We start from the raw sequence: 26,676 nt of genomic DNA, 5'->3' as shown, positions 1-26,676 counted from the left end.
TCTACCTCTGTCAGATTAAAATTGTTCTGCAAATTGTTTCCAAGCATTTCTACATTCTTTAGCCATACTACAATTATGAGAGACTTTCATAGGCACACAGAATTCTAACGTGTCTTCCAGAATCTCAGAGAAAAAAGGAATACTTTTTAGAATATATTTTTTATAAGATTCAAATCATTTGAAAATCCAAAATTCATGAGTATAATATGGAGCAATGCCATTTATCAAAAGATCCAATTCCCCATCTATACAAGAGAATAGTTTGTTATATTCATTTCCCTCCTCATACAATTAGAATTATTGCTGTGAATTTCTAAAAACAATTTTGTAAAGAATGAAAGAATATAGATCATCATTATATCACTATTTTGCCCAGAAGCTTTTAAATACATACAAAATCAGTCCAAGCGAATGTAGCATTCACTGTGCTTTGCGGCCTGGATGCATGGGGGTTTCCTCAGCTTCATATGAAGCCTCCACTCCAGCACATCGTTTTTCTCCTTGTGCTCCAAACAGGGTTTGGTGTTTGTCCCACTGTACTTCTGCACCCAGTTTTGTGCTCCATGACCTGTAGACAACTCCAGGATCCTGTTATTGTCTGTGTCCCAGCTCAGGCTGTGGTACCATCCTGAAACCTTCTAAGACTGTTTCTTACTACATCTGTCTTAATGGTGTCTTGACTCGAGTGTCCATGGATCCACCTTTATGACTCATTTCTCAATGCAGTAACTACTGCCATGTGACATCAATTTTGTTATTACCTTTTATGATATTTAAGTCTTACTAGCTCTCCTTAGGTGTGTATCTTAAGCTTTCTGGCTTTTCATATTTGACTTTTAGTTTTTTCTATGGACGTTGTGTATGTTTTATATATCTTGCATTTTTTGGTTTTCAAAATTTGTTTTTACATTTTTAAGGGAAAGACCCTTTAAATAAAGTGCTTTGTCAGTTACAGGCTGAATTTAATTTCATGTAACCGGAAAACTCAAATGACAGCATATTAAACAGGGGAGAGATTTATTTTTCTTTCACTTTACAAGAAGAATTGGTCCCAGGCTAATGTAGCCGTCCAGCAATGTCCTCAGGCAACCAAGCTCCTTCCTGCTTTCTATTGTATCTTCCTTAGTGTGGGTCCCTTTTCCTTTTATGGAAAGATAAATGCAGATCGCTAGCCATCCGGCTCACATTCCTGGCATACAAAATGGGAAGAACCAAGGGCATACAGGCTAGTTCTGCCAGTTATTAACGTGCCACTGGGGAATAACTGGGAGCTTCTGATCATATCTTACTGGCTAGGATTGTGTCACGTGGTCTGGATCCAAGGGAAGCCAGGAAATGTAGGCCTTGACCTGCACGCACTGCCCTTCTCACCAGAATTAGGAAATGGGGACGATGGCTTTTGGTGGGGAACTAGCTGTCTCCACTGCCAGTGACTCCTGTGTATTAGGCATGCAGAAAATATTTGTCCCTTGGATTTTTATTATTGTCTTGCCAGGTATAGAATATAGTTATGCTTTTTGAACAAATGTATTCTATCGCTTGATTGGAGATAGTAGAAGGTGTAGTAAGTGGGGAGAGAGCAGATTTCCTGTGTAGGGGAGGGTAATGGAATGCATAGATGGTGACCTGAGTTTAGATGGCTGGCTTGCTTGGAAAGTGGTTGTGAAGTGGGAGTGAGTACTATTATTGCTGTTTACCTGGAGCTCTCATTCTCCCTAAACCTTGATCTTTCTTCTGCCCTTTCAATTTTTATACAGGGTAACATAGTTGCATATTCACCCAGGAAGGGTACCACATAGATGAATGGATTTTGTGTTTTCACAAAATGTTTCCTTTCCCTAAAAGTGAGTTTTTACGAAGTGTGCTATAGTGGAGATTGTTTGTGTGTTTTAGCCAGGAAACCCTGAGTTTGAGCTCAGCTCTGTCACTGATCAGTGTTGTGACTTTAGGTGTCTTCTTTTAAACCTTTCAAAAATTCAGTTTCTCTGTTTTGCGGATAATGATGCTTCCTCACAGAACAGTTGCGAGGATTAAATAGGATAAATGTTTAGAAGACTTGACACGTAGTAGAAGCTCAACAAATGTGAATTTCTTTTTTTCCCCCTCATCTGGGGAATGGCGTGTGTTACTAGTTTCATAAATGGTTTAAAATCTCCCTATTACTGTGATTTAAATTTTTTGGGGGGGTGGGGGCTCTATCCTATTAAGTATTGATAGCTATTCAAAAGTTTTCTTTTAGCAAATGAATCAAACAAAAAGTAGTTGTCCTTGATACAATGCAGCCAGGGAACGAAAGACAGTATGCCTCTCAAATTCTTGTTCCCTCTGCTTACTTTCTGTATACAGACTCTAATTTGAATTAAAAAAAAATTAATCCAACTACTATATGCTGATAAATATTTTTTTAAAAAATTTGGGAATGTAGATTTAAATAGAATAAGATAGGTGGTTAGATTACTTCTTTCACTCTCCTAGGGAATATCAGGCAGGGACTTCTGGCTTACATATTTGCAAGAGGTACAGTTGTACCTAGTGTTAAGACATTGTTTCAGTAGACAGAGGTGACATTACTGGAATGTGAGCTATATGATGGTAGGGGCTGTGTCATCTTTGATCATCATTAGACTCAAGTGCCCAGCACAGGGAATGTATAAAGTTGGGATATAATTACTATTCATTGAATAAACACAATTTTTGAAAAAACAAAATTGGGCTTTTTTGATACCGACCTGTCATTGGCATTTCCATCTCTGCATTTGTGTCTCTGTGGCGTTCATTTCCTTTTTCCTGGATTGCATACCTTGTGGTAAGAAGCTGTGCACTCAGGGCCCCCCTCAGCTGGTCCACCTTGCTTTTTCATGAGCTCTGTCTCCACCCCCTCCCTCCCTCCCAGCTCGTTCCTGTGAGTAATTTTGAGCACTCCCTGCCCTCCACACCAGTAGAAATAAAAACAGCTATACTATGTTCAGCGCTGATTACACTCTCTTTAATCCTCATAAGAACCCTACAAGATTGGTGGACAAATCCAGGCTGGGATGAGAAAAGTGAGCCCTGGAGAAGTTAAGTGTCTTACCCAAAGCACAGTGCTAATGAATGACAAGTCAGGACTGAGCCCAGGTGGGCCCCGCCCCGCACAGGGACTGCCTGTCAGAATTGATGGGCACACATGTGATGCAGAGCTGCGCTCCATTGCGCGGCTGCAGTGCCCTTGCCTTTCACCTATAGTCTACTCATCAGACGAATCTCACCTTTTTTTTTTTTACCTGTCTGTCTGTTGCCCTCCTAGCTATGTTTTCCTCGTTGTACACTCCAGTCTTACCTCACCTCAAAGATATAGTGAGTAAACCATACGTCAGAGCTCCTTGGAGCTCAATAGGAATCTCTTGGGACTTAGTAATTTTGCTTTAAAAGATTTATAATAATAGTCACTATTATGAATTGAGTGCTATCAGTTTGCCAGCATTTTGCCCATTTTACAGGATGAGGAATCTGAGACTCATCATTGGTACACTCATGGTGTAGGATCTGATCCCAGAGCAGATTCCGGAGTGCACCATCGCCACAAGCACCTGGACTGAACCTCCATGAGAATGAGGGCCACGTCTCGTATTAGTTTGCAAACTACAGTGTCTGGTCCACGTTTGGCAATGAAGGCAGATTAAAAATAGCTGGGCTGATTAACAGTCTAAGACTCTTGCTTGGGGGGAGCAGTCTTAGGGCTGGCTCGCCTTGGCGGTACCCCAGCGCCCGAAGCCAAATCTAGAGAATAAGAATCTCTTTTGGCAGAAAAAAGAAGTAAGTCTTTTGGTTATTTCAGATATTTCGGGTATTAAGCCCTCTGAAAGATAAAGATTTTCTACCCCTGTATGATATTACAAATGCTTTCTCTTAAGACAGTTTCAAAAGAGCAATTAAAAAACCATTTTGGCTAAACAGCATTGTCCTATATTCTTGACAGCCTCCTAATTGAGCCTGCGTATTTGGGCGTATACATTCAGTTGTATTTGTGAAATACCAGGAATATTATTTTATAGTTTCAGAAGTCAAATGAGTTTGGGTGGTTCTGTCAGGATTTGAAGAAGATTTTGACATCACCATTCTAAATGCCAAGGAGGCTCTCCAGCTTGAGTTGCAGGAAAGGGGACTTTATATTATATACCACCTGAAGTGACTACATATATGCCACTCCAACCCATCCCCAACCCTTCTTATTAAAGATGTAGACATAATTTATCTTAAAAATTCAAATAGTTAAGAATGTTTAAAAATATATTTAATTTTTTTAGACGCTTGCAACTATTTTAAGCAGTACCTCTATGTACGTTAAAGTTGTCATTTTCAAACCATTGTTTTCTTTCTCTATTTGCACCAAGAAATAAAGACTCCCTCTGCTGGCTATTTCTATATATGCAATTTTTCTGGCAAGTGCTAAAAAAAGTGAAACACAAAGAATAACCTTTTTTGACATTCAAAAAGCTGGGTGCTTTGGGACATACATGCAACTTTATATTTGGGTTTTTAGTTATCTAATGCTTTTATGCAAGATGTTGTGTCGAAGCAGCAGCTTAAAGCTGCATGAAAATTAGGTAAGCAGAGTGGAAAGAACAGGATGAAGTGGGAGCCCAGAGATTGGGGTTCCCAGGCTGGTTCTGCCAGGGACCAGCTGGAGATCCCCCGGCAAGTCAGATCCTCTTCAGTCTCAGCTTCTTCACTTGTAGAATGAGAAGGTTTCAGGAGATGTTTTCTAAGAGTCCTAACCTTTAGGATTTTATGATTCGAACAGTATTGATTCCATTTTTTTTACAGGAATATACATGTTTTACACTGATGCACATGCTTTGCACTGATATAAAATAAATATTTAGAAACGTGAGGGAAAGGTAAAATGACAAAAATGGATATAAATCAGTTATTCCTAGTGCTGTCACAGTATGGGAATGTTAGATCTAGAAAGTGATAGTTTGCATGGTAAGTTCATAAAATAATACCCCCCAGATGTACCAGAAAGACTGAATATAGCATATTTCATTGATTCTACGGCACCTTAAATTACAAGAAGCATCATTATCTTATATGCTTCCAATTAAATTATGACATACCATTGATGGTAAGTTACATCTAAGTTACAGAGAAGTTAAATGTGAGAAGGTGTGCTTTTAAAAATCAGTGAAACAAGGTAGTTCCTAAAAGTGCTTCAGTTGATGCCAGACAGCTCAAGAATTAACAATAAAAAGTCTGATGTGTCCCGGACTCTGATAAATATTCTCTTTCCTCTCCTCGTGTTTTCCCCTCTCTTCTAAACACTTCTCCCTTCACCCCTCCCCAACTTGTCCTTCTTTCTCACTGTGTGAAACAGTTATTAACTTTTTCACTTAGGCATGTCTTATGGTTATTCTGGGAACAAACGACTGCTGAAAAACTGAAATGAGATACTGGAATAACATTGTGTCCAACATAAGCATGACCAGTGGTTTTCTGCTTTGAATATGAATAAGCATTAGCACTTGTGAAGGGTTTTTTAAACTTCAAAGGTGAATTAGTCAGCACTGGCATCTTCACAGGAATTACATGAGTTTTAAAAACACTGAGGCTTCAGAGAACGCTCCTTTGATGAAGTCACTGGAAATGTTAGAGTGGGATTTGTGATCTGACCCTCTTTATTATTCGTATTGGATTTAGGTCCTAAAATAACATGAATATATACATATGTATATGTGTGCGTCCATGGTTTGGGATATTTTTAGGCTTAGTTTTTAACGTTTGCTTTCTTTTATAATGAAGTTAGAGCTGTTTCTTTTGCCTTTTTTTTTTTTTTACCATGTAAGAGCACACTGAAAGGGCTTCTGATTTCTTGCTTTATAAAATTGAACACCCGCTTGAGTTAGGGTCTTTCTTGCTATCCTCTAGGGAGAAAGAAAGCCCAAGGAAGGCGCAGGCTGCCTGGCTCTTGGCCTGAGACGGAGAGCAGAGAGGGTCAAGAACAGAGTAGAGCACAGGGGCTTCAAGGAGACTTTCTGGGCCCCCCTTTGCCTGCACACCGGCTTTCTTTTCTTGGTTGGAAGCCTAGACGTGGCATGATTTGGCAGTGTCATTGATCTAGACAGTCAGGTGGGACAGTGCTAAATCCCCTGCCGTGCCAGGTTTGGGGCATTTCCAGTAGCAAGGCCACACTGGGCCTCGTGGGCCTGATGCTGGATGGGAAGTGAATTCATACAGCATAAAGCTTCACCTTTGCATTTTGAATTCATACAGAACTTGCAGAAGCTCTATATGGATCCCCAGCCACACAGGTCCTTTAACTCTGAATTAGTTAATCTCTTTATCCCCGCATGCCCTCTAATGTTACTGCTGAAATGTAATGACCTACAAATGTGTACAAGTCCAGAGTTTTTACAGAGGTGGTGTGGGGATGATTCATTCTTGTGACCTTGAGGATTGTGGAAAGAGCCTGGATCCGTGGTCATTTGATGGAACTTGCCTCACCAGACCCTGAGCTATCCTCCTCTGGTTTCAAATGTGAGAAAAAAAAACCAAACCTTTAATTTGATTAAGAAGCCATTGTTGGGTAGATTTTTCTATTACTTAGAGCCGAATTTGTTCCTAAATGATTAGCTCACCATGTAGTTACTTATCATTATTTTCTTATCACTTTGTAATCTTATTCTGGTAAAACTGTCTTTTTAAAATTGAATTCTTTATTTCCAACCATTGAAAAAAGCTACTTTATCATTTGTGTATCTTAAAAAGGATCCCCTCTTGAGGTGGCCTCCTTGCTAGTTTGCACTGATAGAAACCAGTGTCTAGCAGTGCTGGGCAAAGATGCTTCTCCACAGACCTTCCAGCACCTGTGCACCTGTGCTTCCTCACCTCTTCCTCATAACTCAGTCCCTCTGATCTCAGGACAGTGGTCTGTGTGCTGTTCCATGTGTAGTTTTTGCCTCTTCAGTCCTTGGTATCTTTGCTCATGATACTTGTTCCACACAGATGTTCTTTTTTTTTTTTTTTTTTTTTTTAAATTCTCAGAGTTCCAGACTTAAAATGGGCCAGAGAAGTCACCTTATCTACCTTTGTTCAGTCCGCAGATTTCTTGAAAACTTGCCTATGTTTTCTCTTTGGTCCCATGTGTGTCCTTTCTTCCCTAGAGGTTTTTAAACTCTGTGAGGTTTCCAAGCTACTGTTTTGGAATCCCTAATATTGTCTCCTATAAGGCCATTCATGACGGTGTCAGTCGTCCCTAAAGGGATATTTACACTGTGCCAGGCCCCATGCTGACTGCTGGGGACACAATGGGAAGCACATATTGACATTATTCCTGGTGTCATGCAGCGTGCTGAGTAGTAGAAGCTTATGGATAATAATTATGTAGTTGCACATATGCATACGTGAAACAAAGGGCCTGGACCTAAACTGGGAGTAGCATTGAAAACTTCCCCACAGAATGGATGGTTTATCTGAAGGATGAGAAACAGGAGGTGGGTGGACAGTATTCTAGGCAGCAGTAGTAGGTGCAAAGGCCGTGTGTCAGGAAGGAGCATAGCTATTCCAAGAAACTGAGAAAATATATGGTCAGAGTTAGAGAATAAGGAAAGGATTATAGGGAATAAAGTTGAAAGGGGCCACATGGATATGAAATGGACCTGTTTATGTCAATCAATTCCTGTAATTCTGATATTGGTGACAATATCTATTTTGAGTTAATGAACATGTACTGCTCATGCTCAAATATGTAGTTGAATATCTCTTTCAATGGAGATAATTTGATTCCCTATGACCTGATTTCTCTAAGCTATGTACTGTTTTGCTCTTAATAAATATTTGACAGCTAGCAAAATAATGAAGGATAGCAATATGGAAGCGACAGCTTTTCTTGAGCTGTTGGGATCTTTGGGAACAGTCTTTGTTTTTAAATATAACATTTTGTTAGAGGTTTCGAATAAGTAATAATGAATGTATTATTTGCCGTTTCCCTTCAGGGGAACATATTGAGTTGCTTAATTCAAAACATCTAAGACTGTCTCCTCTTATCTTAGGACACTACATTCCTTATTTAGAAGAACATAAAAATCCAGGGCTGCTCTGACCTCTATATAAAAATATTTCACTGATTTAGGTACATTGCCTATCTGTTAAAAATAATGGAGAAAAAAATCTAAACCATTAAAAGATAGCTTTATAATCTTACTGTACTTGGATGATAAAATTTTAAAGAGTGGGAGAAATAAGCTTTACTTTGGGACCTAGTTGAAATCAAATTTCTATGGGCCTTGTTTCTTATTTTCTATTAATTATATATAAACAATATATATAATTAAGAGATACAATAAATGCATTTATTTTTCTGTTGAAAAGTTGTATACTTTTCATTGTGGTAAGATCTTGGTATTTAAATAATGGTGTTTAAATTATTTTAAATTAAATATTAATTAATAAGAATTAATATTTAATTAAATATTAAATGTGGTATTTAAATGTAGTTAATCTAAAAATCAAATTTAAATTCTCCCCAAATAGAAACTTTGACACCCAAGATAACCATGCCCAACCGTCTTTTTCCTTCCCTTTTGCTCTTTCTTCTTTTTCTAAAAAAAAGTCTCTCACTTCATCCTGTGGATTCTTGCTCATATAGTTATGTTTAATCTGTGCTCGTTTTTTACCTGCTGAATAATTATCCCATTTTGCCTCCTTTCTTCTCTGAAGAAACAAAGGATAAGCGATTAAGTAGCTAGTTACTTACCGATGGGTCCAATGCCCCTTTCTGCTCTGTGGCATTGCCAAATGACCAGATGAGAACCCTGAGTTTTTTTACACATATTCTAGGATGAATCCAGTTTGGAAAGGAATGAGGCATCCCATTCCATCACTTTCTTGGGTCTGCAGGAAGGAGGAGAAAGGCTGACCGCTTAGCCTCTGCCCAGTGCTTTCCTGAAGCTTTCCACATAATCTGTTCTGAGAATCAGAATTTCCGGGGATTATAGCAGATGAATACTATGTGTGCTTTGGGGAGAAAGCAATACATATTGAATTGATTTTCAAATTCAAGCTCTGTGTTTTCAGAAATTGCCTTTGTCTTATATTTTAAATAGTTCATCTCTTTTAGTCCCTTGGCTTTAGGGGCCTCAAACTTCTTTTCTGAAAAGTTAACCATTTCTTGCTCTGTGTATTTCAACATTGTTGTGTCTACTGCTTTCAAAATGAGTTACGTTAATTTTTTAATCTCTCGCCTACACTTACTTTTCATGGAGGGCAGCCTAGGGGACTTGAGGTATAAAGTATATAAACTGCCTTGATAAGGATGTCAGCCAAAACAGAGATCTGCTCCACCCACATTCCAGCATATTCTCTGCAGGGGCTACTGTGTCTTTATATTACATTTTCATTGCTAGATGCCATATGCTCCCGGCACAGTTTTTGAAGCTGTAAACCACTCTGAAGGCCAAGGTTGCTCTGATTGTCAGGATTACAGTGACACTGAGGGCTTCCTCAACACAGCCTGTGTGTACACTGTTGGCTGTCCTTGGGAGCTCTCTCTGTTCCTGCTGGTGGGATGTTATAGACAGATCTTATCAATGCATGTTTTTCTTGCTAATCAAGGGTGTCTGCTCATTGATGAGACAAAGAAAGTTCCTGTTCTTCTTTAGGGTCCAGGCAGGATTTCTTCCTGCTGGCATGCAATTGCAAATGATCTCGTGGATCAATTGTTATGAATTCTTCTTACCCTATTTTTTATTTTATATAGCAAGGTGGGGATTTGGGCCACTGAACTGGGAATGTATAATATCCCTTTATTAAATAGCATGATTATATGGCCTTCAGATGTCTTTTTACCTTTCAGTATGTAGAGGAAACAGGATACCACTATTTTACTCCAATGATTCTTAAGAGCAGCCCTGCCATTTGGTTTTTACATGATCACAAAAGTTTGTACCTGAGCTTCCCTGGTGGCGCAGTGGTTGAGAGTCCGCCTGCCGATGCAGGGGACACGGGTTCGTGCCCCGGTCTGGGAAGATCCCACATGCCGCGGAGCGGCTGGGCCCGTGAGCCAGGGCTGCTGAGCCTGCGCGTCCGGAGCCTGTGCTCCACAACGGGAGAGGCCACAACAGTGAGAGGGCCTGCGTACCGCAAAAAAAAAAAAAAAAAAAAAGTTTGTACCTTAGTTTTAATCCGTACTAGTCTTATATCAATATCTTTACTTCTGACTTGACTTTTTTTCTTAAACAGGAAGGTTTAGTATACTAATATTTTTGGCATATTCAACTCTACTAGAGAGTTAAGGCTTAGATTATCTTTCCCTTTTTCCTATATTTCAAGGAGAAATAAATAGAAATAAAAATGAGATTTTTTAACAAAGGCTCCCCATCAGTAGTGTAAGGAATTTTTCATAAGTACTGAATAAATCTGAGAGATGACAGGGACTTACTGCTGTGGAAGATCAACCAAAATAAATTTTTATCGTTCGTAGATGAATGTGTATTTTGGACAAATGTCAGCATTAAATGGGATTATTTTTTTAAGAAGAAGAGTTAGAAATGGAGCTCAAACAAAAGTATTGTGTTTTCCTAACAGGTGTTATTAATTTAAAAAATGAGTACATGCACTTATTCCAGAAATTTAAGTTTGCCTCGTCCTTCTGAATTTATGTGTCTCAGTTCTTGGCAACTTATTTCTTTCCAATTTGCAGCAAAATCAACTGAAGAGATTAATGGCATTTCTAATTGGTTAGGTATCTTTTTCATTTTCCCCAACTTTACCTCTTACTCTATTCTTGCCCTCTTCTTGAATTTGGCTTAGACTTCAGAATGTCTCCAGATTTTCATTTGTTAATTCCTCTGATATAAAAACTAGAGCATGAAAAATAAGAGGCATGCTTCTGTTACCCCAGGGGATGGGCATTTATTGTAAGAAAGCATGGGGTAGTCGGGAAGTCTCAGGAACCTGTCCCGTGGCCACCAGGTCATTCCCAACCCCGTTTCCTGGCGTGGAATGAGCAGTGGCCTCTGAGGGCACTGAAATGGCCGCTCATCATTGCTCCACATGAAGGAGCAGCCCCAGGGTCGGATCTTCTTTTCCTCTCAGGACTGGTTGTCTTCATGTTGCTTTTGGCAAGAGCACCCACCAGTGTTTGACCCAGTCAGTGTTAACCACAGCCGCCTGGTGGACGGCATTTCTTAGCATCTCAGCAATTGTCTGGCACTGAGATTTGTCTGAAGGCACAAACTTAAAAACAATAGCCTACCCAGATGCAATCATGGGAAACACTGAGATTCCAAAGAGATCTTGGGATCTTCATGAACCACATGTGTTAACCGAAAAATGGAGGAATTGAAGTGAGAGCTCAGACACTTGCACCTGATTTTGGCAGTGTATTTTCATAGCCTTTTTCATATGACTTCACAGCTGCCTCAATGACTTCAAAACTCAGAACTGCCTGCTAATGGCAATATTAAGCCAGTTCTTACCTAGGGTTATTTATAAGAAAAATTGTATATCTGTTGCTCTTTGAGAAGAATTTTAATTTCCTGAGGATTAAAATTTACTCAATCATATACTTCGTGACAGAAAAGATTTTTAAATTAAAATTTACAAATATGTATTGAGTACCTGTTATGTGCAAAACATTTTGGTAGGCTTTGCAGGGGTACAAAGTTCATTTGTTCCAAAGATCTTTATTAAGCCATACATTGGCTTGGACTAGGTCCCTGGGATATCATGTCAAATGGTGAGTAAATGTAGATTTTCCTTAAAGGAGTGTGCTAGTGCAGTTGAGGAGAAAGATATTCAAGTAGAAAATTACAAAGTAAGAGCTCTAAGAGGGGCACATTATAAAGCCATGGGCAGTCAGGGGAGACTTTCTAGAGGAAGTGCTGTGGGAACTGGGGCCAAATGATAAGTAGGAATTTCCCAAATAAAGCATATTGTTGGTGGCTGGGGCAAAGATTTCAGGTAGAGGATACCTCATGAGCAAATAGAAAGAAGAGGTTGCAAATGTTTATCGTATTTGGCTAAGGTCAGAGTGACCTGTTCCATAGGCTGATTTGCTGGGGAGTGTGCATGCTGTGTGCGTGCTGAAGAGTTTGGACTTTATTCCATGGGGTCCCACTTCCCTGGTTCTCTATCTCTCTTTATCTTTCAGACTTTCTTGCCTCTAACTCACCATTAAATATTGCAATTTCTCAGGGTTCAGCCCTAGATTCTTTTTTTTCTCATGCTTCTTCCTTTTATCCCTTGTCAGATATATCCATATCCACAAGTTTACCACCTATAAGCTCAATGATTCTTAAGTCAATTCTGAGCTGAGGATCTTGCATCCCTGTTACTACGGTCATGCTTACCACCTCATCTCCCTCAGGGCCATGCTTCCTGCTTGCTGCACTTGCCGTTCCTGACGCCTTTTTTTGTTTTGTTTTGTTTTGTTTTTTTTGCAGTAAGCGGGCCTGTCACTGTTGTGGCCTCTCCCTTAGCAGAGCACAGGCTCTGGACGCTCATGCTCAGCGGCCATGGCTCACGGGCCCAGCTGCTCCGTGGCATGTGGGATCCTCCTGGCATGGGGCACGAACCCATGTTCCCTGCATCGGCAGGCAGACTCTCAACCACTGCGCCACCAGGGAAGCCCCCTGACTCCTCTTAATCCTTAGAATCTACCAAGTTTCTTCTTGCCCCACGGACTTTGCATGGCTTCGGTTCCCTTAGCTTGAAATGCTCTTACCCTCTCTTTGCCTAGCTACTGCCCACTCCTTCTTCAGGTCTTGGCCTGAATATCACTTTTTCATGGATATCTTTCAGGTATCTCCTAACCCCCATTATATGATTTAGTAACATACTGAATTTTTATGTCCTACTTTGTGACGGTTGTTTTTAATACTGCTTTCCCCACTATGCTTTAGCTCTCTGAGGGCAACAGCCAACTCTATGACAGCCTTATATATATATATATATGTTTTTTTTTTTTAAAAGGGAACTTTATTTTTATTTATTATTTATTTATTTTTGGCTGCATTGGGTCTTCGTTGCTGCGAGCGGGCTTTCTTTAGTTGAGGCGAGTGGGGGCCACTCTTCGTTGCGGTGCGCGGGCTTCTCATTGTGGCGGCTTCTCTTGTTGCAGAGCAGGGGCTCTAGGCACGCGGGCTTCAGTAGTTGCGGCACGCGGGCTCAGTAGTTGTGGCTCGCGGGCTCTAGAGCATAGGCTCTGTAGTTGTGGCGCACAGGCTTAGTTGCTCCACGGCATGTGGGATCTTCCCAGACTAGGGCTCGAACCCGTGTCCCCTGCATTGGCAGGCGGGTTCTTAACCACCGTGCTGCCAGGGAAGCCCAGTGACAGCGTTATACTAAAACACTTAGCAAAGGATGTATGCTTTGCATGGGGTCTTAATAAACACAATGAGCTGCTTGAGTTAGGACAACAAGGAGCCATTGAAGAATTTTAGAAGAATGACCTGATGTGATTGGCTATTAGAAAGTTTATTCCCCTAGCAGTGTGAAGAAAGAGTTGGAGAAGGTCTTTGGCTAGAACAAGAGATATAAGTAGGTGGATATTACCACTAGAAACTTACAGCTTCATGGCACACATATGATTAAAAAACACAATTCAGGTATTCCCTGGTCCAGGGGCCCAATGATATTCTCAGCACCCTTTCCATCTCTTGGCATGGTTTACTCCATGTGGGCCCCATTTTCCCACAGTCTTTCTCTTCATGAACAGTAGCAGCCTCACCCTACACCTGCCCAGTGGAAAACAGGGCTCACTTTATGGTTATGTGAACAGATGTCTAGATTGGCCCTGACTGACTCTGATTAGGTCATGTGCCCATCTCTGAAATAGTCACTGTCGCCAAAGGGATTCTGAGTGTTGATTGATCAATCTGGATAACAACTATGTGAAGCTGAGGCAGTCATGCACTGGTAAACTGGCTATAAAAATATATATATTTTTAAAAAGGCCTTATTTGTAACATTTGCCAGTTTCTTTGGTGTACTCCCACCATGGCTGATTTCAAGATGCCTGGCTTGCAGAGTTCCTGAATGTTTAACAATCACCTCTTGCAAGCCAGTTCCAGCAGCTCCACTATACCATCACTGAGCTGAAAGTAGAGCTGCCAGAATCACAAAGACTAATGGTGAGGGAGGGAGTGGGTCTCTAAAAGACAATCACAATGCTCTTAGAAGAGGGATAGGTGCCTGGTTGCCAGTCCAACAAATAAGCCTGCACTCTCCTGCGTAACTTATACTTTGGTGTCGTGATCTCATTTTACTTAGGAATTTTTTTAAAAGTTCTTATATTATTTCCTTGAGTAACATTTTTAAGTACCTTATAATATTCCATTTTGTGAAAGTACTATAGTTTACCATTCTTTTGTTGTTGTATATTTAGGTTGATAGAATTATACATAATGCTTTGCTGGATAAGTCTACACCTAAAGCTATTTTCCACATTTATGACAGATTTATTGAGATAGTTTGCCTAAGGGAAATTACTGAGTCAAAGGAATGGACCTTTTAATGCTTTCGATAAATACTTTCTAACAGGTGTACAAAATAGTTTTACCAATTTATATCACTCCTGTCATTGTAAGAGAGCAACTATTTTATTCCACTGTCATTACACATAATTAGAAAAATAATCGATAGAGAATTGACACATCATTTTAATTTTCATTTGTTTGAATTACTGAAAATGTTTAAATGTCTATATTTTTATAAGGTATATTTCTTATATTGAATTTTCTTACAATTTCCTACTTCTGGGTGTGTTGATCTTACTATACTATTTTCATAGGTATTTAACTTATTATAATTAATTTAATTTATATATGACATATCACAGTTAGTAGTGGAAATTCTAGCACATAGCATAACTTGGTAAATGTTGAGGGGAGTGTTGTATATGAAACTCTCTACTTCTGTATGATTTGGGGTGACATTAGCTGCTGTAATAGATAAAGAATCACAGTGAGTTAACAGACTAAAAGTTTATTTCTTGCTCATGTCAAAGTTACATGTGGGCATTCCTAGTTGGGCACCTTCCATGTGGTCATTCAGAGACAAAGCCTCCTTCTGTCCCATGGCTCTGCTCTCCTCTTTAGGTCTTTGTCATCATTTCCATTCAGTGAGAGGCTGGCGTAAGAGAATGGATGACAGTATATGGGAAATTTTTATGGATTAGGTCTGGAGGTGCAACACTGCATGTGCTTACATCTCATTGACTAAAACTCAATCCCATGGACACAACTAATTGCAAGGGAGAAAAGAAAAAGGATTTGGTGAACATCTAGCCAGTCTTTGCCAAAATTTCTATAACCTGAAATAGAGAAATCTTTATATTCTATTTACTGCTGTTACAACATGTATATCTGGGAATAAATCACCCATGTTACTTGGATTGTTTAAAGATTTAAATATGGAGTGGAAAATTTAAAATATTGATAAGAGATATGTAGCTTTTTAGTAGATCAGAGTGGTGGGAAATGACATTGAATGGTCATTGAATGGCCTCCAGTTTAGACACTGAAGAGAAGAGATTGGAAGTTGTCAGACAGAGTGACTTTGACACATATTATAAACAAGTCTTGGATGGGCAACATTTACTCCATGTATAAGAAAATTAGATGTAAAACAAACTGTATAAGGAATTTGTAATTAGCTCAACTGATAAGTTTGATGACTTACTAGAATGATATTTTTAATAGACTATTTTAGCTCATTTTTTAATTTCTACCTACACAGGTAATTAAAGTATACAGTGAAGATGAAACCAGCAGGGCTTTAGAGGTACCCAGTGACATAACTGCCCGAGATGTTTGCCAGCTGTTGATCCTGAAGAATCATTACATTGATGACCACAGCTGGACCCTTTTTGAGCACCTGCCTCACATAGGTCTAGGTAAGGATACAAAATCATAGTCATATCATTGCTTTTCTGTCCCTTATAGTTTGATCATATGGCAAAGATTTTCTTCACTTGTAGAAAAATAGAGGACAATTATGAATAGTCCTTTTCTTTGTTTTTTATTTTTGGGTTGGTAGTTGAGAGAAAAATAAAGTAGCACAAAATGGAAATAAGAATAGAAATATTAAAAATTTACCACCCTTCATGGTTTAAATAATGATGTGTGGAAATTTGGGAGCTAAACCATAGAGTCTAAAGTGATGGAAAGATACATCTCATAATAAACTTTAGTAGCACAATTAACATTTTTTGAGAGGTCAGTAAAATATGCTGTTATTTGGACTACTTTTTTTTTTTTATAAACTTATTTATTTATTTATATTTGGCTGTGTTGGGTCTTCGTTTCTGTGCGAGGGCTTTCTCTAGTTGTGGCAAGTGGGGGCCACTCTTCATCGCGGTGCGCGGGCCTCTCACTGTCGCGGCGTCTCTCGTTGCGGAGCACAGACTCCAGGCGCGCAGGCTCAGTAATTGTAGCTCATGGGCCTAGCCGCTCTGCGGCATGTGGAATCTTCCCGGACCAGGGCTCGAACCCGTGTCCCCTGCATCGGCAGGCAGATTTTCAACCACTGCGCCACCAGGGAAGCCCTGGACTACTTTTTGAATTGACTGTAGTGCAGACATGGGAAATATCCACAGTGGTAGTCTCTTTATGGGACTGTATACTCTAAATTTTTCTTGAAGAATGAGTAATCCTTCACATTTTAAAGTCATAAACATAAAAAATAATCGTATTTATTTGCAGTTGGAAATATATCTCTGTATTGTGAACTGTAGAGGCTTTTCCCCTCATATCTTTTAATAAGTTATACAGAATTTTCATTCTTCTGCTAGTGTGGGACAGAATTGGGCGAAAATTTTGTCTCCCCTTTCTTATTTTTACAAATACTGCTGTTAAAAAACATGTCCCCATAATAGGTAGATGAGAAAGGAAGGAGTTTGTTATGGCAGTGCCATTTGATTCTTTGAATTTTGTATTAGTTTCCCTTGGCTGCTGTAACAAATTAGCATAATCTCAGTGGCTTAAACCAACCAAAGTTTATTCCGTTACATTTCTGGAGGCCAGAAGTCTGAAATCAGTATCAATGGATTAAAATCAAGGTATCTTCAGGGATGAGCTTCCTCTGGAGGTTCAAGGAGAGAATCCATTTCCTGCCTCTTCTAGCTTCTTGTGGCTGCTGGCATGCCGTGGCTATGGCTACATCACTCTAATCTCTGCCTCCATGGTCACACTGTGTTCTCTTCTGTCTGTGTGCAGTCTCCCTCTACCTCTCTCTTATAAGATAGTAGCATTTAGGTTTTATCCAGAATAATCCAGGATAATCACTTCATTTCAAGATCCCTAAATCAATGACACCTGCAAAGTTTTGTTTTGTTTTTATTTTTTTACCATGTAAGGTAACAGTCACAGGTTTCAGGGATTAAGACGTAGCTATCTTTAGGGGGCTATTATTTAGCCTACAATCAACTCCTTTGCATTGTAAGTCAAACAACTTTTAGTAATAAACAACTTATTCAAAATTATTTTAAATAAGTTGTCAATGACAGGACAATTTGTCCCTTCAATTTGTTTAAAGAATTGAGAATTTTATACCTAGGCATGAGTCATTCACTTTCTTGCATAGCTAGCTACCAATATATAAAAATTTTCCTTCGTTTGATACATAGAGGGTTTACACCTCAGAGCAGCGTACCAAAGTAAGGTTCAGTTCGGATGAGAAGTTTGCCTTTGTCTTATGAAATGCAATAAAGATGATGTTGGCAGAAAAGGTATGTTCTTAGGAGGATCCGTTTTTAAAAGATTCTGGAAAATGGTTCATTTAAAGTCCCTTGCATTCCCTGAACCATTCAGGAAGTGTCTATAGTACTTCCAATTTGAAGACTGCTGTCCAAGAATATGTCAGGACCTGAGGAAGAGGACAGAGGGAAGCCTGTGGAAAAGAAGTTTGGATAGTTCGACAGTCTCCACAGGGATTCTGAACCTTAACCCACCCTCCCACCCCCTGTTTGATAGTTGATGAGCGACAACATGTCAGCTGATCTCCACAGCTGAGCATGTACCTTCCAAGAAAACTTGAATTCTGAAGGTATGCTATACTGGTCCGTGTGACTTGCTGTCTCACCCTCGTAGGGCAGAGAAAGTTCAACATATATTTTCTTCATTGCCATTTGTGACTAATTTAACTTCTATTCATGATCATTACTCTCAGAAATATGGTGTTAACTCTCAACAGATACCTGCCGTAATTCCAAACTATTTTGTTTGCTTATGCTTCTAGAAATATAGCTCTCAATTAGTATAATATATAATTACAGTATTCTATACTCTTAAATTTTTCTTTTAGAGAGACTTTAAAAGTCATTAAACATCTTTTGCAGTTATAGTCACTACAATTTATCCCTAACAAAGAGCTTGAAGTTCAGTAATAAAATCTACTTTATAAATCAAGAAGCAGTTTTCACAAGAGACCGCGGCAAGTCATGTGAGGAATAAAAAGATTTGTGCATGTCTTTTAATGTAGAAGCTTAAAATGGAACATTGAGAATTAATTTGAGCTACATGCTAAATTTAAACTTTTAGGCATTGAATAGAAATATATTTCTCCATTACTGTATTTTCTGGAAACTGCTGAAATAAAATCAAAGATGTGAGAATATTGTCTCATGGCTTCATTAACCATGCATTAGACCAAAGCTTATGAGAAAGAAATTTAGTTCCAGAGCTTTTTGTGTGTTCTTTTTTTTCTCTTTGTTTTTACTCAGATAAAAACTTTACACAGTAGAAAAATTGCAGACACTAATGCTACCCAAATACTAATGTATATTAGATTTGCCACCTTCCATTCCTTTTTTAAAAAAATCTGCTGCTTTATTTCTGTAAGGATACACTGAGATGTTAGATGATAAGAGTTAATGAATATCCAACTAAACTCTTGAGAAACAGTTTTTATTCTTTTTCTTTCTCCTGCTTCTTTAACAATATAACAAGAGAATAACAACTCTTAAGTTGCTGTGGTCTTCCTCAGCATCAAATGTAAAACCAGTGTGTCTCTGAATTTTATTTGTGTGTGTGTAGCTTATAAATACTCTTGTAGGAGCTATTCAACCTAAGAGTAGTATTCAGGAACGTTTTTGCTATTTGTATATTAAAATGAACTAAAAGAACTAGAGTGGGGTGTTTCTGCCCCTTAAATATGCTGTGCAGCTGCCGAAGCCCTTTGTCGACAGAATGCAGCACTGACATATTCAACTACAAATCTCCTTTTAGTGGTGATGACGTAAAGAACCAAAGGACAACTCATTTGCCAAAACTTTGGTGACCAGCTAGTGAGCTCTGCATGTTGTTCAGGAGACATTCTTGACCTCTCTTTGATTAAAATGATTAGTTTTCAATGAATAGAATTCTAAAAGTGAAGAGGTGGTCTATTATTTTAAAAAAATATTTTTAATACAAAAATAATTCAGCTCACTGTAAATAACAGAAATAAAGATGTCAGGAATTAAACAATACTATCCATTATTTCACAATGCTGAGATAACTTTCTTTAGTTTCTCTATTTTAACATAATCTCTAGCCTATGAGTTCACTTGTGTAGATTACCTACTTTTATATATGTGTGCATCTTTAAAAAATACTGATTGTTTTTAGTTTTGTTTTTTTTTCCCTTTCCACCTTACAGATTCCACAAAAGCTAGGAACTAACTCCCCCTGCCTTTCCCTGTTGCTTTCCTCCAATAGTTTAACAAATATCTGTTGACTGTTTTGCACCAAGCCTGTTTTGTGTGTGGATCCCGGGGGTACAGTATGAACACAATAGACAAAAAGCAATGCCCTCATGAGTTTGCATTCTAGTGGGAAGAGAAAGACAAGAGATACATGACTAAAATGTGCAATCTTTTAGGTGGTGATTAGCACTGGGGAGAAAAGGAAGGCCGGGAAAGGGATAGGGAGTCCAGGGCTGGTTGGGAGATGCACTTTAAGTAGATCAGGGAAGGTGTCCCTGACAGTGTGATGTTTGAGTAGAGGTCTGAAGCAGACAGGAGCAGGTCTTGCACTTAAATGGAAGATTGTTCTAGAAGGAGGGAACAGCAAGCAGGAAGGCCTGGACATGGCAATGTGCTTGTGTTCAGGAAACAGGACTTAAGGAGTCAGTAAGGTGGAAAGTAATGGAAAGGGACTGCACAGAGCTACCGCAGAGCCAGCTCATGCAGGGTCTCCCAGGCCATGGAGGGGACTGGACTTTTACACTGAGTGAGGGAAAAAGTAACTGTAGGTCTCTTCGTCAGAGAGCAGTATGGTCTGACTTAGTTTTAAAGTCTACTACTAAGAAGACCCGAACGCAAGTTTTGACCATTTGGAGGCTAAGCAACTTCGTTTTGCTTTTACATCAAACTGTCTGTGGCTTCCGAATTGATCCTTGCCCATCTCTCATTTCTGCCAGTCGCGCATGCCACATTGTACCATCTTCATGTCACGGTCTGCACATGTACAAGGCTTAGTGTTTGTGAGATCCTGAAGCCTTGTAGGCAAGAATATTGTGACTTAGGAGATAGATGAGAGTGGGGAGTTTTCTGCCTCTAGTTCACTTTAATATCCCAGATAAGCTTAGGAAAGTTTCAGAGACATGTTACGTGGTTAATAGATGTGCTACTGTTGTGTGTGAACCACTAAAACACACCACAAATTACTAAAGTCAGAAGGGGGAGCACATGACATTCAAAATATGGTTATGGAATTCAAAGTCTGTTTTCAGGATGACACTTTGTGTGGCAAAAAACCCTCCAATTTTATTGGTATTTTTAATATGAATGCATATGTGTGATAGCTACTATTAACGTGCATCTTACGTGTGCAGGGCCCCTACTTAGAGGTTTCACATTCATCTTGATAGACACTCTTAATATTTAGCCTCATAGCAACCCCGCAATGTACATTTATTTCATTTCCATTTTACACATAAGAATACAAAGAATCGGTGATAAAAAGTACCTGGCCCAGAGTCAACCTTGCACAAATCTAGGTACCTGTCAGATTCTCAAGTGTATGCATTTTCTGTGGAAGCAAGTTTGTTATTTCCTCACTTCCCTAGGTCAGGCCAGTGTTTTCGGGATTCTGTGGTCGGTTTGTCTGTCTCACTTTCCGTCTGCATCTCTCATGCAGGCTATAAATACAAATTTAAATTCTGAAACCTCAAGAACATTTTCAGACAAACCTAGGTAGTACTGAAATTATTGGAATCAAACTGAGCCAGCCTGGTCCACTTTAGAGCAGAGCCAGCTATTTATCTTGGCGGAGAAGAGGATCACTTTGGAAATGGGCTGTTGTTGAATTTATATACATTGTGAATGGTAATAGGACAGTTGGAGCTTTGAATATGATATCAATATTTCATATCCTCTGTCCATAGTTATTAATATACGCTACCAAGAATTTTCATAGGTAGAGTAAATCATGGAAGGCAGCTAAATATCCTGATTTTGTTACAAATTGCTGATTTGCCTGATTTTGGGTCGTGTTATTATGAGTTTCTAGTACTACATACAGCTTTATAGACATTGGATTTAAAATACCAGTATATCACCAAATATTTCCCCTTCTCTGATGATATAACAACCCGTTTTGTAACTGGTGTGTTTTCCTTCACAGCCACTGGATGTCACTATAGTTCCCCAGATGGAGTCCCCTGCCTTTACAATTAATTGTAAGAGGATGGTGGGTGGGTGGGGGGGAACTTCAGTTTTAAGTCTTCTGGAACTTAATGGGATCCATGTTTGCTTTGCTCCCATTTTGATTCCTAATTGAAGCCATGGTATGAAGCAGCGGCAATTAACACAATACCTCAAGCGCATACCTATAGATTCCTCGGGAAGTGGAATTAATTGTATTTTAGTGTCATTGCTAGGGACCGCTGAGATTTCTATTGTGAGTATCATTGTGGAGTGGCTTTAATAAGCAAAATGAATGACTGCAGGCTTTTAATGAAACCATTTTTATATGTGCAGCTATACCCACATGATCTCTTTAAGACTGAAGCAATGCACAGCAGCGGTGAGGGAACACTTCACAGCCTCCTGCTTTGAAGCTGCTCCTTCACTTTTTTCTTCTTTGCAAAAGAAACAGAAGTGTTTTTTCTGTTGTCTGGCACTGATACTGATATGTAGTTGTACTTTCTGTGCTATTTGGAACCTACCAGCCATCAGAGTTGTGACCACCCTCATCACCAGTGGAAATAATTGTGAAACCCTTAGGACATGTGTGCTTCCTTCTCTATCGAGACTTATGTAGCCGTGATCTGAGGGTTAAGGTGACATGTGCTCTGGTAGCACACTAAGGCTGGAGATGGGAAATGTGAAGCCAGCAAAGAGTGCTCATAACTAAATCTGCCTTGTGGTCCAGCTGATTTTTCCTTTTCAGTATTCTCATAGCCTGAGTTCACCTCTCATCATCTCTCTTCTCAGGAATTCCTTTAGCCTTACAGTTGGTCCTTCCTCTTGCCTCTGGTCATACCAAAGTTATTCATCTGAGTGCAGACCTTGATTCACCTTGCCTTAGGGTCCAAGGTCCTTTGCAGGCCTTGTAGTACCTGTGACCTGACTACCCTTCCTACCTCAAGCCTTGTGTCTTACACCTCCCTCCTCTAAGTTTATACATTAGAGAACTGCCTGTAGTCGCCTGCATTTCTACTCCTTGGTTTCCTTGCTCATGCTGTTAAGATTCTCAGGAAGCCCTTTCTCACCCATCTTTACCTGGCTAACTGCTATGCATCTTCCAAGGCTTACTTGGAATGTTAGTTAAAAATAGCAATAAAGTATAACTGTATAATAACTGCTAGCCATTCCCTAAAAATTCCTATGAAAACAAAGATGGAACCCCTCAGCTGTCCAAGCTGACTGACAGCTAACCTAGTGCCACGGTCTGGGGAGAGGAGAGACAGAAGAGCAGTTGGAGGCATCCCACGCTCAGTCTTATGAAGTAGAGTCACCCTTTCCATTTGAGAGCAGGTAGGGAGACACACCTGCCCCTCTCATATGCCTGGGTACAGACTTTGGCTGCTCGGAAGCTACTTGTTTTTTGAGACAATTGGCATACTTGCTGGCACTACCTTTTCTCATACATCCATTAGGAAATTACAACCTCCCCCCAACACCCCTCCCCCAAAAAAAGAGTGGTGCAGGAAGCACCAGGAGTGATAGAGGTAAATTGTGTCCTGGGAGGTGATGTTCCCACAAGTACACACTATAGGTGGGTGTGGAGAACAAGCAAATGTGGATAAGAAGCAGATTTAAGGCTGTTCAAGCAGGATTATTTACAGTATCAATTAATGAGAAAAATAAAACCTAATGCTATTATAATAGGGGAATGTTGTAAATTACAGTATATTAATAGGATGTAAGTTATGCTGCTTTGAATCATGTTTTTGGAGCTTTTCCTTTGAAAACTGATGTGGACAAATGTAAGATTGTAACAGTGATTGAATAAAGTATATATTTTTCACAGCATTTAGGAAACATTGTATATATGTTTATATGTGTACAGTGTTTTCTAAATGCTGTGAAAAATATATACACATAAACTCACATAGTCCCAAAGAAAAAGACAATAATGTAATGTTAAGTGCTTATTCCTGACTGACAGTTTTAAAGATGGATTGCGATTGTCGGCTGTGTTTTTCAAATTTTCTGTAATGGAAATGTATTATTTTAGTAATCAGGGAAAAAAAGAAATAAACACAATTTTTAAAACTTATTAAGAGATTTTTAAAGACTTAGTTCAGACAACTTCTTGAAGCCCCAAGTTGGATCAAGTACCCATCTTCTACACTGCTATAACATTTTCTGCAACTGTCTTAATAGTGATCATATTATTAAAACTAGTCCATAATTCCATAAGCAGTGGAACTCTCTGTATATGTACATCTTTGTAACCCAGGGTCTAGGACAAATAAATGGCTTTTGAACTAAGGTATACTAAACTGTAAGTTGTTATATCAAGTAGTTCAAAGGATGGATTACAAAGTACATAGAAGGAAGAGACTTGAAAAAGAAGCCAAAGAAATCACATGCCATGCCCAGATGGAAATTTACTCTGAGTCCTTAAAGGGTTCATTGGATAACTTAGAATTCATGGAAGCTGTTTCTAAGCTCTTCAGGTATTAACAGTCAGCTTGAGATAATATATATGCAAACATTTTGTGGAAAAATAAGGCTTTCTATGAATACAAGTTGTGATCATTGAGTCTGAGTTAACATGAGGACTGTTTCACTCTGTTGAAGAATGATCCACAAGGCCTTTATACCCATCAGCTTTCATGTCAAGATTTTCCTATTATTGCACTTGGGAAGCTGAATCTGGCAGTGGCAATTTTCCAGGGAATCTTGCTGGTATTAAGTAGTTTTCTTAGGTTAAGGAAACTTTTAGAAATTGAGCCTTGCTTTATTCTTTGCTTCTCCAGTTTTTGTTTTGCTTGGTCAGAAGCTGTTCATTTTTATCTGAAAATAAGATTGACAAAATGTATGTAGTTTCTACCTAGCACAGAGAAGTACAAGGACCATTTGTCTCCTGGAGTTTCCTGTAACAAAGGTATACAAAGAATTGTTTTCTGGGTGAATTAGAGCTAAAAGCCACTTTTGTTTCTTCTCTTATCAAGTGATGGGAAGAGTAGGGACTCCAGTTTCTATTTGATCCTCATGCTGTACTTTCAGTAGATTCAGTGAAGAAATCCAGGTAGAAGGTCACAGGTGAACACTTTCCATTCTGGGAGGATTGAGGTTTTTTAAAAGACTTTGAAGTTAAATCAACAGTTTCAGAAGAAACTTCTCTCTTCTATTTTTTTTTTTTAAAAGAAAAAGTTTTGTGAAAATTAAATAGAAAACAGAATTATGTGTAGTTATCACTGTTCGGTAGTATTTCATTCTATTAATGTAAGACTTCACTGATCTATCAGAAACAAAAATAAAACTTAAAGTGATATGAAGCTTTTGTTGTTGTTTTAAGAAAGCTTTTTTTCCACTCTTTTTGAAGGCTTTTTTTCTTTTTTTCCTCCGTTTTGGTTGCTGTCTTGAAGTGACTTAAGACAGCTTCTCTCCTACTTTTCTACCTACGGAAGAGTGATGTTTGATCATTGTAATAATTCACTTTACAATCCCTGAAAAATTCTTCAGAAAGCTTTTTAAATAGACTTGTATCGGTTAAATTTTAATAATACATCTTAATGTAGTATTTTAGATGAATTTATGAAGTTTTAAAAGTAAGGTTTTTTAAAGAAAAATCACGTTGAATTTATTTCAATTTTACCAGGGGTCATTTCTCAAATGGTAGCTCAAAAAGGCTCTGAGTTCATTCTGGGTGACAGCTCCTAATATTGTTTTTTCAAACATTACAGCAAAAAGCCCCTAAATATAGAATTAATAATTTTTTTGATAATTAAAAAATATGTTACTTAGTAGAATTACTGAGTTGGTTAAAGTCTGCTTGGTTGTGGAATGGGGCTATAGAGGAAGAGTCAAGAGAAAGTTATGGGAGGCCATCTAGACAAGGGTTTTGTTTTGGTTTTCCTTTCTTGGGTGTTGGTGATGATGTCTTATACTACGCTTAGTCCTTGGCAAAACAAAGCTGGTCTTCAGCCCCTGTTCACCTCCCTTTTAAGCATTTTTCTTTTCCTCTCAAAGTAATCCATCGAGGCATCTTATATCCTCTTGCTGAACTTTCTCCCTGTTAAGGTCTGTATTTAGTTCAATATCTGCACTTTAAAAAAACACAAATTTTGGGACTTCCCTGGTGGCGCAGTGGTTAGGAATCTGCCTGCCAATGCAGGGGACACGGGTTCGAGCCCTAGTCTGGGAAGATCCCACATGCCACGGAACAACTAAGCCCATGCGCCACAACTACAGAGCCTGTGCTCTAGAGCCCGTGAGCCACAACTACTGAAGCCCGTGCGCCTAGAGCCCGTGCTCCGCAACAAAGAGAAGCCACCACAATGAGGAGCCCACGCACCGCAATGAGGAGTAGCCCCCACTCACTGCAACTAGAGAAAGCCTGTGTGCAGCAACGAAGACCCAATGCCGCCAAAAATAAATAAATAAATAAGCTAAATTTTAAAAAACCACAAATTTTCTGTAAGATGTGAATAGCTGATAATCAGGCCTCTTAGGGTTCTTTCGGTTATTTATTTATTTTTAAATTTTATTTTATTTATCTTTTTATACAGCAGGTTCTTATTAGTTATCCATTTTATACATATTAGAGTATACATGTCAATCCCAATCTCCCAATTCATCAAACCACCACCACCCCCTGCCACTTTCCCCACCTTGGTGTCCATATATTTGTTTTCTACATCTGTGTCTCAATTTCTGCCCTGCAAACCAATTCATCTGTACCATTTTTCTAGGTTCCACATATATGCGTTAATATACGATATTTGTTTTTCTCTTTCTGACTTACTTCACTCTGTATGACAGTCTCTAGATTCATCCACGTCTCTACAAATCACCCAATTTTGTTCCTTTTTATGGCTGAGTAATATTCCATTGTATATATGTACCACATCTCCTTTATCCATTCATCTGTCGATAGGCATTTAGGTTGCTTCCACAACCTGGCTGTTGTAAATAGTGCTGCAGTGAACATTGGGGTGCATGTGTCTTTTTGAATTATGGTTTTCTCTGGGTATATGCCCATTAGTGGGATTGTTGGGTCATATGGTAATTCTGTTTTTAGTTTTTTAAGGAACCTCCAT

General features: G+C 39.0%; 1 protein-coding gene across 4 annotated transcripts in view; it reads left to right on the top strand.

The window, feature by feature from the left end:
• The window catches only part of GRB14 (growth factor receptor bound protein 14), a 69,020-nt gene that overhangs the window by 3,606 nt on the left and 38,738 nt on the right, over window positions 1-26,676 (top strand). For all 4 annotated transcript variants that reach the window (XM_082840973.1, XM_082840974.1, XM_082840972.1 and 1 more), the window contains exon 2: window positions 15,718-15,874. In XM_082840973.1, coding sequence (XP_082697099.1) covers window positions 15,718-15,874 — 157 coding nt within the window. The remainder of the gene's footprint in view (window positions 1-15,717; window positions 15,875-26,676) is intronic.

Source organism: Leucopleurus acutus, assembly GCF_964270905.1.
Source record: "Leucopleurus acutus genome assembly, chromosome: 6".
Lineage (NCBI taxonomy): Eukaryota > Metazoa > Chordata > Mammalia > Artiodactyla > Delphinidae > Leucopleurus > Leucopleurus acutus.
The sequence above is the reverse complement of the archived record's forward strand: the minus strand, read 5'-3'. Positions and strand labels throughout refer to the sequence as shown.